The sequence below is a fragment of the Arvicola amphibius genome, chromosome 10 (assembly GCF_903992535.2).
Source record: "Arvicola amphibius chromosome 10, mArvAmp1.2, whole genome shotgun sequence".
Lineage (NCBI taxonomy): Eukaryota > Metazoa > Chordata > Mammalia > Rodentia > Cricetidae > Arvicola > Arvicola amphibius.
Window position 1 is genome coordinate 6,240,297 of NC_052056.1, and position 13,517 is coordinate 6,253,813.

The 13,517-nt window shown below is 48.8% G+C and overlaps 1 protein-coding gene across 2 annotated transcripts in view; it reads right to left on the reverse strand.

Annotated features, from left to right (window-relative positions):
- Positions 1 to 668: 668 nt before the first annotated feature.
- Mrps6 (mitochondrial ribosomal protein S6) overlaps positions 669 to 13,517 on the reverse strand; it is a 49,453-nt gene continuing 36,604 nt past the window's right edge. For both annotated transcript variants that reach the window (XM_042055888.1, XM_042055887.1), the window contains exons 2-3: positions 10,799 to 10,938; positions 669 to 1,168 (exon numbers count right to left, since the gene is read on the reverse strand). In XM_042055888.1, the coding sequence (XP_041911822.1) occupies positions 976 to 1,168; positions 10,799 to 10,938 (333 nt within the window). In that variant the 3' untranslated portion in view covers positions 669 to 975. The remainder of the gene's footprint in view (positions 1,169 to 10,798; positions 10,939 to 13,517) is intronic.

Sequence of the window (13,517 nt, forward strand, 5' to 3'; positions counted from 1 at the left end):
TTCTCAGGAAAATGCTGTCTAACTTTCGCTCCGAAGGGGCTGAAGCAGCAGCTACCTGGGTTCTCGGGTCAGGAGCAGTGACAAACTAGCAGGCAGTGCAGAGACAGGCAGCCTGGCAGAGGGGCCCTGTGGGTCTCGAGGTGTCCCTCCCTCCCTCCTCCTTCTCTTCCTGTTGGAAGACAACCTGATGCTGCAACTCAACCCGGCAGCCACCCAGGTGACGGGAACTTCCCGCTTCCTGCCAATAGCAGCTGTCACCTGCAGTGACAGCAGACCCTAGGCAGGGACCACCTGAGAAGGCACCAGCTCCAGAGAGCCAAGGGTGAGATCCTAGAGACTATTATTCCAGGGAAAAGTCTGTGTGCCTAATGGACACCATCCCTCTGCCTTCTTCAAAAGGGCCTTCTAGGGCTAAGGGACAGTGGAGGAGGCGGAAGCCAGTGGCGAAGAAATGCTAGGAAGCAACACCGAGGCCCAGCTGCTCCCAAACACTTGTCCCTCCTCAGAGACCAGCGCTATGTGGACAGAGAAAAAGCACTAATTCTGCAGACTGTCTGGTATCCCAACTTCAGAGTGCTCCTAACACTATGGACCATCACAGTACAACGGGAGCAGCCAGCTTTGGGGGTACACTTTGCTGGGGCAGGGGAGAGGCAACACACAAGTCAGACTGGTAGTCACATTTATTACTCTGTGCTCTGTTTTCCATATAGTTTTGCAAGACAACCAAGTGTGAATGACAATCAATTTGCTCTCCCAATGCTGCAGAGGTTAAGGTGAGCCCTCCCTGGCGATCACACAGCTGGCAAAACCGAGACTGGTCTGTAGGCGCCAGAGATGACAGGGCAGGTCTCAGTCAGCAGTTCCCACCTCCTACAGCAGAAGGATCATGGGCTAGAGCATCCTAGAAAATAAGCAATCAGCAGCCACAGAGTACTTGGGATTAGGTGTGTGGCCGAGATCTGGAACATCTTCTTACTTCTTTCTCCTCTTCGTTGAATACAGTTTCTCTTCCAGCGGGACTGGGACTATGCCGCCACACTCTGTTACTTCCTGGGTCAGAGGGTGTTTCACAACATTCGGTCTCACCACATCAATGTCTCGAGTCAAGTGATCCAATATGCCATCCACAGCACTGGTTGGGGCATAAAAATCCACCAGAAAATACCTGCAACAAGACAGAAGGGTGAGCTCCTGTATCGGGGGGCTGTCACGCTCTGCTGCTTTGGTCGACAGAGCTCACTGCTGAGACACTACTACTCACGCGCACTCAACAGTGCCAGGGGCACACCCAGTCTCCTTCCAGACTGCATCACATATTACGTCCTGTGGAAGCAATCCTAAACCACCTTTACGGCAGTAAAAAGGCATTGTGACGTCAGCCACAGCAGGGAATAATACAATAATTGTGAAATTATACACTCAGAATTTTCTAACCTATCAACGAGAATGGAATTCTAAATCATCTGATGCTTTTTATGAAAACATTAGGAAGTCTTCTAGTTTTTCAAAGGACTTTACTAGTGACTCCGTCCCTAAGAGGAACAGACGTCAGTCAGACATTAGTCAGTCAGCTGTGTCCCACAGGAAGGAGACAGACCTACCCAGAACTGCTCTGAAGGAACAAGATCTAACAAGGAACACAGTGCAGATGGCATATGTCCTTCAGTAAGACAATGGACATAACATTAATTATTCATGTCAGACTGCTGCTAAATGCCATTAGAGATAGCTATGGTCCAAAACTTTATTAGTACCTGACAGACAACTGTCCCCAGACCATCATTGCTGTCCACACTCACAAGCAGTCGAATGTAGTGGTGCACATCTGTAAGACCAGCATTCGAGATGCAAAGGCAGCGGGATTGCTTCAAGTTCAAAGTCAGCGGCTCTTTATAGTGCATTTAGGCCAGTTAGGGAGCTCAAAGCCTCCAAAGGGCAAGGGCAGGGCCGTGTGATTTGGATGGCATGGCTAGGGACAGTCGGCAGAGTGCTCTGAAGATCTGGCAATGTTCTGGCCACGTGACATATCTCTCTCTCCAGCCATGCCTTCTCCGAACTCTCGAAGCACAATCTTATCTGAGGGTCTGTCCTCAATGTTCCTCTTGCCCAAATTCCACAGGGCTCCGCCCACTTCTCAGGTCTGTCCAAATGTCTTCTTGGAGGCCCTCTGACCACTCCCACAGAGCAGCCTCACCCCACACCCACGCCTTCACCGTCTCCCTCACTGCCTTGCTCCTCCTTTGATCAAGGTGTACTACTGCTAGCTTGGGAGAGATCTGTTTACTGTCCATCCGGGCAGGAAGTGTGCTCCCGCCAGCCCTTGAGTGCAAGGCAGGAAGGTGCTGCATAGGTAAATGAGTCTTGGGGCAGCACACAGATGAATAGAAATGGATTAATTTTACTTAAAAGAAAAATTAGCTAGAAACAAGCCTAAGCCAGGGCTCAGCATTCACAATAATAAGTCTCAAGTAGTGATTTGGTCCAAGAAAGCCTGCTACTAGATACTTTCTGTTGCTGAATAAAACACCATGACGAATGGGAACTTAAGGAAGGGTCTGTTTGGTGTAAAGCTCCCGAGGGCTAGATGCCCATGACGGCAGAAACGCACACACGCACGGTGGCCAGAGCAGGAGGCCAAGAGAGCACTTCTGAGCTGTACAGAAGACGCACAGAGTGAACTGGAAACAGGGTGTAGCTATAAATCCTCAAAGCCCACCCACAGACAAAGGCTTCCTCCAGCAATGCTGCACTTCCTAAAGGGTCCATACCTCTCCAAACAGCAGCGCCAATAGAAACACAGCGTTCAAATACAGGCGCCTATAGGGGACATTTCTCATTTAAACCACCACACCACTAGAATGGCTCCTTGGGGCAGTAACTTGTCTATTTATTCACTAGATAATCACTTGTGATGACTATGGGAACTAAACACCAACCTCCTCACACGTTCCAAGGCTTAATTTCACTTATTTGTAGTCCATACACACACGCGCGCACACACACACACGTACACACCCCACAAAAAAAAAAAAAAAACCTCAAGGGTTTCAACCACCCAATTTATGAATTGCTCATTTGTTCGACACTAAATCATGATTACGTACCCTACACGAGCGAGGAAGCAGGGCCTAAAATGTTAAGTGGAGTGACCTCAAACCACCCCCTCCATGCTGAGCACCAGCCTCTTTTCCTGGCACACCCATTTCATTTGGCTACTCGGCGGCAGGTGGAACGCTTCAATCCAGCGCGCGCCCCAGAGCTTCTTTCTTCCAGTGTCCATTACTCTCTTACTTGGTATTAATCAAAACGTCCCTCCAGACTACCACGAGCAGCTCTGGCTGCTGCGGGCCCTGTGAGACACACCAGCACCAGGGCCTGCCCTATGATGCCTTCCCCCTGTAAGATCTCAGTTCTACCCTTCCTACACACCAGCCTGAGACCACCGCGGCTCTCCCTACAGTGCTGTCAACATCAAGCACTGCTCTGTTCTACGTTCAACTGCCGCACATCTGAAGGCAGAAAGGTCTAATATTCTAGAGAAAGTATGTTTACAGGCACCAAGCATCAATTCAAACCTCTTCCCCTCAATGGTACACTTCACGGGCCTCCTAATCATTGCTTACCAAACCATCCTTAACCACATACCATCAGAGCCTTTAAACATCACTTCATGATTAAGAGCAAAAAGAATCCCCAAGGGTGGAAGGAAGCAGAGCCCGGTGTACCAGATCCCTCCTAGCTCAGATCTTGAAAACAAGGGTCTGAGGATCTCAATTTCCAAAGTAACCTCACCTCTCTTCAACACCTTCTGAGGAAAGGATGGCGGGCAGGAGAAACCCCGCGTGTGTCAGGTGAGGAAATGGAAGGAGACCGAGGTTGAGCACTGGTCTGGGTCCAGCACCGTTTTCCAGAGTATGGTTTCCTACACATCACCTCCTTCCAGGCCCACCCTCTAACATGAAGAAGAACAGACTCTGGAAGCTTCTATCTACAGCCTCAGTTCACCCTGCTGTGTGTGGCCAGTGAGGACTCAGACAGATCAGGTCTTCTGTAAGTGATAGCCAGGAAAATGGAGCCCAGTGCCTTCAACTGGGGAAATAACAAGCAGGAAGAGAACTGGTCTACCTGGTGCAGTCCCTGGATAGACCTCATTTCTCACAACATATTACTGGCACTCTGGAGGCTTCTCAAGGATAAAACAAAGGCTTGGAGGTCTTCAGACTGGGCCAGGGTTTGGCTTCTAAGAGCCCTCACTGCTACCAAACCCTGTGGCCTTTGCCCTTTGATCCTCCTCCTCCAGTTTTCCAGTCCTTTGGCAACCAAACCCAAACCCAAAAAAAGAGCTCTGGCCAAACTGCAAGTGGGTTTGTGCCCACAACCACAGCGTGTGACTGTCATTTCAGGCTTATCACTCTATGGATCTGTGCCTGGGGCTGATGTGGGCAAAGACTGTTTCTGCTCCCCTGGCTCCCCATAATACCATGGAAATTTCCATGAACAGGAAACACCCTACAGAGGAGGGGTAAGTAGCTCAGAGATGGGCAGATATACTGTATCCACCTCTCCTTGAAAGCCGAACCTCTTCCGTCTCCTCAGAAGCCAAGCTACCCTAAACCTAAGCTACCAGGGCATACTCTACCTGTGTGCCTCAGTATCCCAGTTTATCTGCATGGCTGCTCACACACACAAAAAAGTTGTTGCTTCTAGCCAGTATTCTTTTTCTCTTAAAAAGTTTTAAACCCTGTCTCGAAAAACAAAAAAAAAAAAAAAAGTTTTTCTTAAGAATTATCTAAGCAAACATAGGTGAACGTGTCTTGCAGACAAACCTCAGTCCTTTGGCCAGTTGATATTAAGAAAAAAATCACCAAGGTTTTGTGCCAGAAGAAATTCAGGCTTCTACAACTTCCATGAGACTCCCACTCCGTCCAGGCTGCAGCAATCCACACCACTGTGCGCACAGACAACAGAGCACCGAGAAAGACCTCCCACCACAGCTGTGCCACCTACATGGTGCTGGGGACGGCAGCTTCTGAGGCCAGATACTGCCTGCCTCCTGACGGCCTAGGCCTACAAACGACATAAGCAAGCCCCATGCAGAGAGGGCAGCTCTGAGAAGAACCCTACCCCATGGCATGCTCTACAGCTGGACACAGAGAAGGGGAGTTGGAGGAGGCTGGAGAAAGGCTCAGAGCCTTGGACAATGCCACAACAGGTCAACTGTGCATGCTTCTTGTGTTCACCAAGGGGTTGGGCTATACTGTCCTACCTATCTGCTACAACTGCTAATTCTGTAACTTTTTGGGTCCCAAAGCCGTCAGTGGCTTTATGTGTCTTGGAGTCACAAGGCACAAACAAAACCCTAAAGTCTTAGCATGTGGATTCTCTTATCTCCGTCCAGCTCACTGAAGGTAGATGAGTTAGAGCCAAGACCCCTCTGCAACTACCTTGACAGGCTTCAAATAGAACATTCTAATAAAATAATAATAATGAAATACTCTAGTTAGTTAGCTTGCATTTTCTGCTTTTATTTTAATCAGTAATTGAACCACTGAGTGGACAAATCACTTTGGAAAACATCAATGCAGTAATCTAAAATCTAATTACACTACACATCTCAGCACTTTTCAGTCCCATTCTACACACACAGAAGAACACACACAACGCACACCAGGTAGCCAGGAGGTGGAAGCATCCCTTGAACACAGAGCCCAGCAGTGCGTGGTTATTCCTGTGTGTGGCTCTAATCATGGACAGAGCTGACATCTGCTCTCCCAAGCATCTCCCTCCTGCACAGAGCTGCGCACCAACCCTGCAGAAGCGGACTTGAGGAGTTCACTGCTGCTGAGCAGGGAGAGGCAGGGCCAAGACAGATCCGGTCCACTAAAGCACGGCTCACTACAGATGCCATGTTCAAGGCCGGAGAGTGGCGACCTGCTTCGCACAAACTGTCTGAGGGTGACAATGTACAACGTACCCTCCTGTGAATGTAGGTCACTTTAACATCACAAAACTCTCCACAAGGACCAGGGCTCAGAGATCTGAGAAGATCCTGAGACATGTTTTGGCAGGGCAGGCCATGCCCAATACTGGGAACAAGGCTCCGAAGCTGGCTCCCTGCACAGCAGTGTTACCCCAGGAACCGCCAGCTCCTGCCACTCCTCCAGAAGCTAAGCCTGCCCTTCAGCACTTCAAGGTCAGCAGCTGACACACGGCTGTCACTGCCTGCTGGGGACTGAGCCCCCAGCTCCACTGCTAGAGATGCTGGGGAGGAAATGTTTCCTGGAAGTGCTCTTAGCTATAAAGGCTGCATTCTTTCCCATTCTATTTGTCGGGAGCCCACAAAAAGAGCTTGCTCAGACTGGAGTTCTTTGTCACTGTCCCTCTCAGGCACCCTCCCCTTCCCAACCCAGGCGGTGGAATTTTCCACTGAAGGGCTCACTGGCTCCCAGTGGGTGCAGAGCTGGAGTGGGGGGCTCTGCAGCCCCGGGCATCTTGGAACCTGTTGGAAGACAAGAGGCGAACTGTGTGATGCCGGTTCCTACACTGCCTTGGTTAAACCTTTCTGATCTCAGACTTCACAGAGGCAACGAGTTATTCACTTTCTACAAACAAACCCATTTCCTTTCCTATCTGTTGGATCTTGTGCATTTTAAGAAGCAATACTTCTACAAATCTTGGGGAAATGCCACTTAAAAAAAACCTTCAAGGACACAGCATTCCTGCTCCCAAACAAGCTGCAGAGTACGTCCACACAGAGGGGCCAGGACACTGCAGGACTTGATGCTGGCAGGGAAATGTGCACACAGATATGTTAACTAATAGGAAAACTACAGAGGAGAATCAACCTCCTCTAGAGAGGGTGCCAGGGCTGTCAGAGTAAGCAAGCTGCAGACACATTTGGGAAACAAGTCAGTAAAATTCCACTGATTCACCACAGAGCCGGCTATGCTGATCATTCTGCTCAGCTGGAAATAGAAGAGTACTCTGCATGCAGCTAAGAGCTTTCCCATGAGCACTTACCAAACTCCTTCTACACCTAAAGAGTCTTAAGGACATGAGGTCAGTCCAGCCCCCCACCCCAGCTGTTATATTATAGACTTGGTAAGTCACAGGCCACCTGAGAGACACAGCTCAGCACCAGAGGTCATTGGTCCTCCCGCTCTAGAAACCACACTCCATCCAGCCCCATCTAGTGGAAAGAGCTTCAGAGGGTGTGCAGCGGGGTAGGACTGGCTGCTGTGCCTGCAGCAGGACATGAGCGGCCCACACGAGAAAGGGTGGATAGAGCGTCTGCTCCCGCGGCTCCCTCTGCAGGGTAAGGTAGCAAGGGTTCCTCTAAAGGGACCTTCTCCACCAGACAGACAGGCCTCAAGGTGATCACAAGAGGTCATCCAGAGGCTTGCAAGGGGCTGCACAAATTGAGAGCAAAGACTGTCTGAGCCCAGCAGCCCCAGGCTGTACACTAGTGGTTTTCAGGCACTGCCCAGGGACAACAGGTGGGAACTGAAGCCAGAGCTTCCATCTGCAAAGCTGACCCAGGAGTCCCAAGTTCCCAGCCTCCCCCACTGGGCCCAAGCAGCACCGGGACCTTCTCAACTCTGCTCTGTTCCCAAGATCATGACCTGGCGGCCAAATGACTCAGGACATGGCTGCCCTCAGGAACGTGGAAAATGGTACACACACAAGGTACAGGTGTCTGAGCCCTTCTCTGTCTCTGATAAAGGTGAGCAGAATAGGCTCCTGCAGCCAGGTGGAACACACAAGAACAGGGTTTAAAAAGTTCAAAATGGTCTTCAGCTCAGCATAAACAAGCCACCCAATTCCACACACCTTGAGACAGTGAATAAGTAACTGTCTATGCACGGGTCTAGAAACTTAACCACCAAGTTGTTCCAGTGAGCCAACAAGTTCCCAGTAACAGGGATTTGCAGACCAGTCTCTGGAATACAACCTGCTTCTCATGTAGGGTCTGACCAAACTAGTATTTGGAATAATGGCATAATCTGGGGCCAGTTTGGGGACGTACATGCAAGAATGGCAGTGGCACTGATCCAGCATGCTAAGAGGGAACTGTGGGGCAAGGACTGTCTGTCAGCCCTGTGGGGCACTACTGCCGTTAAGGGCACCTCTACTCGTCCTCCCCTGCTGCTGCTACCTAGGTCAGCACACATACCGAGACTTCCAATAGACTGAAAACTCTAGAACACCAGCAACCACAACAAGCCCAAGAATCATCCTGAGAATTGTGGATGCCACTGAAATACGCTGTTATCCCCTAGAACAGATGGTCATCACACCACATGAAACGTGGGATCCTGAAGGACATGCAGGCCCATTTAATCAGCCAGCTAAACACATACAGACTCATGCACACAGCATGGAAACTTCCATCAGTGCCTTGACCAAACCGCAAGTACAGGTCAAACCTTCAGAGTACTGAAACGAACCAAACCTTTAAATGCTAAATGTATAAATCAACAACCCTATGCTACTTCTTAACCATCTGCACACAGTGCACTTTCTGGGACATGTCATGTGTGCAACACTTTCTTGGTTATGCACAAGGCACACAAGCAATGTGTCAAGTGAAGAAAATGCCCACTACAAGGAGGGCGAGGCTTAGTGCCCAGCTGACCTCAGCCCCTACGACAGGCATTAGAAACCTTTACTCAGGCAGTTCTAAATGTACTGCCCTGAAATGCACATTTACCAATGTCACCATGGAGAACAGTCAGAATATATAAAAATAAAGCCACCATGGGCCAGCAAGATGGCTCAGGGGGTGGAAGAGCTTGTATGTAATCTTGACCACCTGCATTCATCCCTTAAATCCCACAAGCTGGCAAGAGAAGCAACTTTCAAGAGCTGTCTTCTGACTTCCACTCACACACTGTGGCATGCACAGGCCTGCCCTGCACACACACACACGCCATGTTCACATGACACTAACCAGCACCACGACCACTGAAGGACTCCCCACCATGTGTCTGGAAAGACAGGTCACGCCGGGCTCCCCACACTGCACTGACATCACACACCTAATCTTGGCTTCAGCATCTCTGTAAATTAGCATTCGGATACAGCATTTTGAAAATAGGACCTTTTAAATGTAGGCAGTGGCTTTTCTCAGCAGCACAGGTATAGATCCTGAGCCTCCTCCTGGACATGAGACACTCCACTGGCTTGCACACAGTACACACGTGCAGTGTACTGCAAAAACGGTGCCCTCCTGCACTAGATCTTCCAATGCCAATGGCTAAGTGACTGAAACAGGATCCCTGGTGAGGAGCACACACCTGGTCAGCACCTGGAAGCATTTGCTCCACCCACGAAGAGCAGCAGCACCCCCACCACGCATGCTCCAGCACTGTACACAGAGGCCTGAAGCTAGCAGAGTCAATACAGCAGCTCTCTGTGGGCCCAGGCAGCTGGCTGGAGTACAAACGCTAGTTAAAGAAATGCCAGGGGGAAACAACTCACGTTGACAGGAAAGGGACACTCCAAATGGATTCCCCCAAAATCACCACATGGATGAGGACACTGACTTCTTGCCTTCTACATGAGAATAGCTAATCGTCCTTGGACAGACCACATGCATTCCTTTTAAACAGAAAAGCAAAGACACCCACAGTCCTGTGGTAAAGCCACACCAATTTGTGACTAAGTTTTAAAAAAAAGTGAAGAAAGGATGTGTATCCTGCCACGCACAGGCACACACGCCCTGCCATACCCTGCCACGCACAGGTACACATGCCCTGCCACGCACAGGCACACACGCCCTGCCATGCACACACGCTCCATCCCTCATTGTCATGACAGCTGTGGAAGAGGCCCAGCCACTGTGCGCTGCCTGTTTCCTAGCAACACTCAGCAGAAAACACGGTGAGGCAGTGAAGACCTCTGCAGCATGCGCCTCATCCCAAAAGCGGTCTGAATGCAGTACAACCTGGGGCCATCGCCCACACCCTGAAACCAGGAACAAAGCAGTTCACCGACCAGCATGCAGTTGCACATTCTCTCTCCATTCCCAAGACAACCGAGTGTGAGACTTGAAGTCAGTGCCCACAGATGACCAGAGAAGCTTGCAGAAGGCACAAAGTTCTGAGTGCCAGAGAGTAGCAGCACCCTGAACAGAACACACGCAGGTAGAAAACCGCACGTTGTCTAGAATAAGTCGGATCTTTCCACGCTGGTGCAGCTGGCCCTGGCTGGAAGCCAAGGAAGCCTACTTTGCTGTGTGTATCTGCAAGCCGAGGCTTTCTGAAGGCAAGGGTTAAACGTCAAGAAAAAGAAGTCTGAGTTTGAAAGCAATCCCCCAGAGGGAGCCTACAAGTCCCTTGCTCTACCCATAGCTTCTGTTCGGACCTGCCTACTAAAGCCAGTTTAACATCTGTATCCCTGGTGGTTTGGATGGAAATGGTCCTCAGAGGAGGTGTGGCCTTGTTGGAGTAGGTGTGGCTTTGTTGGAGGAGGTTGGCTTTGAGGCCTCAGAAGCTTAAGCCAGGCCCAGTGGCTTATACACTGCTGAGCTGCTGATCCGGATGGAGAACTCTTAACTCCCTCTCCAGCACAGCACTCCCACCACCACGATGGACCTCAGCCAGCCCCAGTTAAATGTTCTCCTTTACAAGAGCAATAAACCCTAACTAAGACAGCATCTACAATACGGCATTGCTTTCCTACTGATGCCCGAGGGACAGCTGCACAACAGGGACTGATGGTGGCCTTGTGACCGTTTCTAAGATGGCTCGGTATTCTCTCCTAAGCCCGTGAAGCCATTTCCAGAAACACTTACCCGCCTCTGCTGTGCTGCTGGCCGTGGCTGGAGATACGGTATGGAAGTGTGCGCTCACCAAGGCTCTCCAGGTTCCTCACGATGGCTCCTCGGTCCATCAGGGATTCTAGTGTACGTTTCAAAGCAGCAGCTGTCTCTGGCTAGGTTTGTTTAGTTTTGTTTTTTTAAAGAGAAGAAAGAAAAAGTCACAATCAATATGAAAATGAGAATGATTAGTTAAGGCCATACTGTAGACATCTCCAGGTCAAAGCACCTGAAACTGGTTTTCACTAAACTTAAGTAAAGAAAACGAAGCAAAGGCTTTTATGATACACGATGGTTCGCAAGAACAGAGCTCAGTGCAGCAAAGCTCCATGGGTCTGGGAGACGGGAACTCTCAAGAGCCTCAGCCAGAATCAGGGGGGCCAATCACCATCCATTCTTCTACATAATGGCTCAGAATAGAAATTCCAGATTGGCCTGTTGTCAGGGCACCCGAGTCGTGTACCAACCACGGCCAAGTGGGAAAGGGGTTGGATCTCACTGGGGGATCACAACATGCCGCCTCATGGAGTACACAGTCTAATGTTAAACTTAACATAGACACCTGGAAGGGGCAGACGGAAGAAAGGACAGTGACATAGACACAGACGTGTGCACATGTGTGCGGCTACGTGTGCAAATGTGTAAGAGGGTGGAGATACCAGGGCTCACTGGCTAACCAGGCAAATCAAACTATGAGAACAGGCTTCCTGAGAGACCACACCTCAAAAATGAACATGGTAGATGATCTCAACCCCCCCCCCCCACACACACATACAGGTAAAGAGACACACACACGCATACACACACACAGGTGAAGACACACACACATACACACACAGGTAAAGACACACACACATACATGCACACACACCCCACGTGTATACACCAAGTGTATACCCTACCCCATATGCACACACTATACAAACACAAAGAGATGCTCTTTTTAAAAGGGGGTTTTATCGTGTCTGTTTAAAAAAGGAACAGCTACCTACCAGGAAGGCAGCTTAAGAAAACAGAACACATTCTTTCACTTTGTGTCAAAGTCAAGGCGGGGGACTGCAGCAATGGACACACTCATTTCATTGGGATATCAAAGGAGAGGCTGGGGGCTGGGGAGATGGCTCAGTGGCTGAAGGCCTGAGGTCAATCTCCGGCACCTATGTGGTGGTGGGTAGAAAGAACACTCACGCAAGTTACTCTCTGACCTCCAAACGCACACGGTGGAAAGAGAGCCCCCCCATAAACGCAATTTCTTTAAAAAAAAAAAAGAGAGTAAAGAGCAATAAAAGATTTATGGTTATTAAGGTTGTTCAGTATACCTTTTTTCATATACCTTACCTCGAAATAAAGCAGATTCCCAAAGACAGAGCCCTCAAACTTTTGTTTTTGAAATTAGGTTTTATGGGAACACAGCCAACTCATGCATCTGAAGTGTTTATGGCTGGTTCTCCTTAAAGCAGATTTGTAGTTACAACAGAGACCAGATGGCCCCAACCTGATCAGTTCTATGTAGCCAACCTCGTTTCTACACTGCAAAAGGTGGAGGGAGCCAGTGGGGCCGCAGTCACAGATCAGTGAGGAGATGGGTTTCAGTAGGCTGATTTCTACTCATGGCAGTAGTCTGTCTACGGCTCCAGTTTCTTCACCACTTACCTACAACACTTGTAAAATATAAGCCTTCTGTAAAGCATTGCATAAAATGTGTAAGGTTAAGATCACTAAATAGCTTACTCTAAACAACCTATCATATCCACATGCGAGAATCTAACTATACAGACGATTATGACAAAGTTTACAACATAGGTCACTAAGTGAAACTGGCTGCCTATTAATAGCAGATGGGCTCAATGAATTATTTTCACTGACTCTGAACAAGTAAGGTGCTTTTTACGTAAGCATTAAAACCATGCTATTGATCTTCACTGGCCGGTATGTTTCACCCATTTGCTCACTCAGTGTTGTGCATACACGCACAGGCATGTGCAAGTCACAGGACACACCCAGGGGTCACAAGAGAAACTTCGGGAGCTGGTTCCTTCTTTCCATCGACCACCTCATCAGCCAATAAAACGTATTAACAATAAATATACATTTAATAAAAACACACACGTATGTTCTATGTGCACACACAGGAAGAGTATGAAAAACAACAGACATGCTAACAGATGAGAGGATCGACATTTGTTTACTTTATCATCATGCTTTATTAACTGATTTGTTTTATAATAATCAATGGAAAGTTGTTACAGAAACATTTCAAAACCAATGGACACATAACAGTACATATGTATGGATCAACATATTTCAATAGGTGCATACAACCTGCAGCTCTCAGATCAGACTGTCTTATCCATGCCTAGACACCTGCCATTTCTTTGTCTTGGGAACATGAAACCCATTCCCCTAGCTATTTTGGAATGTTAATTTCTTAGTTACACTCTGCTGCAAAACAATGGAGCTTCCCTCCTGCTGCAATGTAGGAAGTCCTTCTGTATATGTGTTGCTCTTATTGGTTAATGCGTAAAGCTTCTTCAGCCTATGGCACAGCAGAATATAGTCAGGCTTGAAGAGATATATATAGAGAGTAGGCAGAGTCAAGGAGATGCCATGTAGCTACCAAAGGAGTAACATGCTGACACAGCCTAGTGGCAATGCACAGATTAATAAAAATGGGTTAATTTAAGATGTAAGAGCT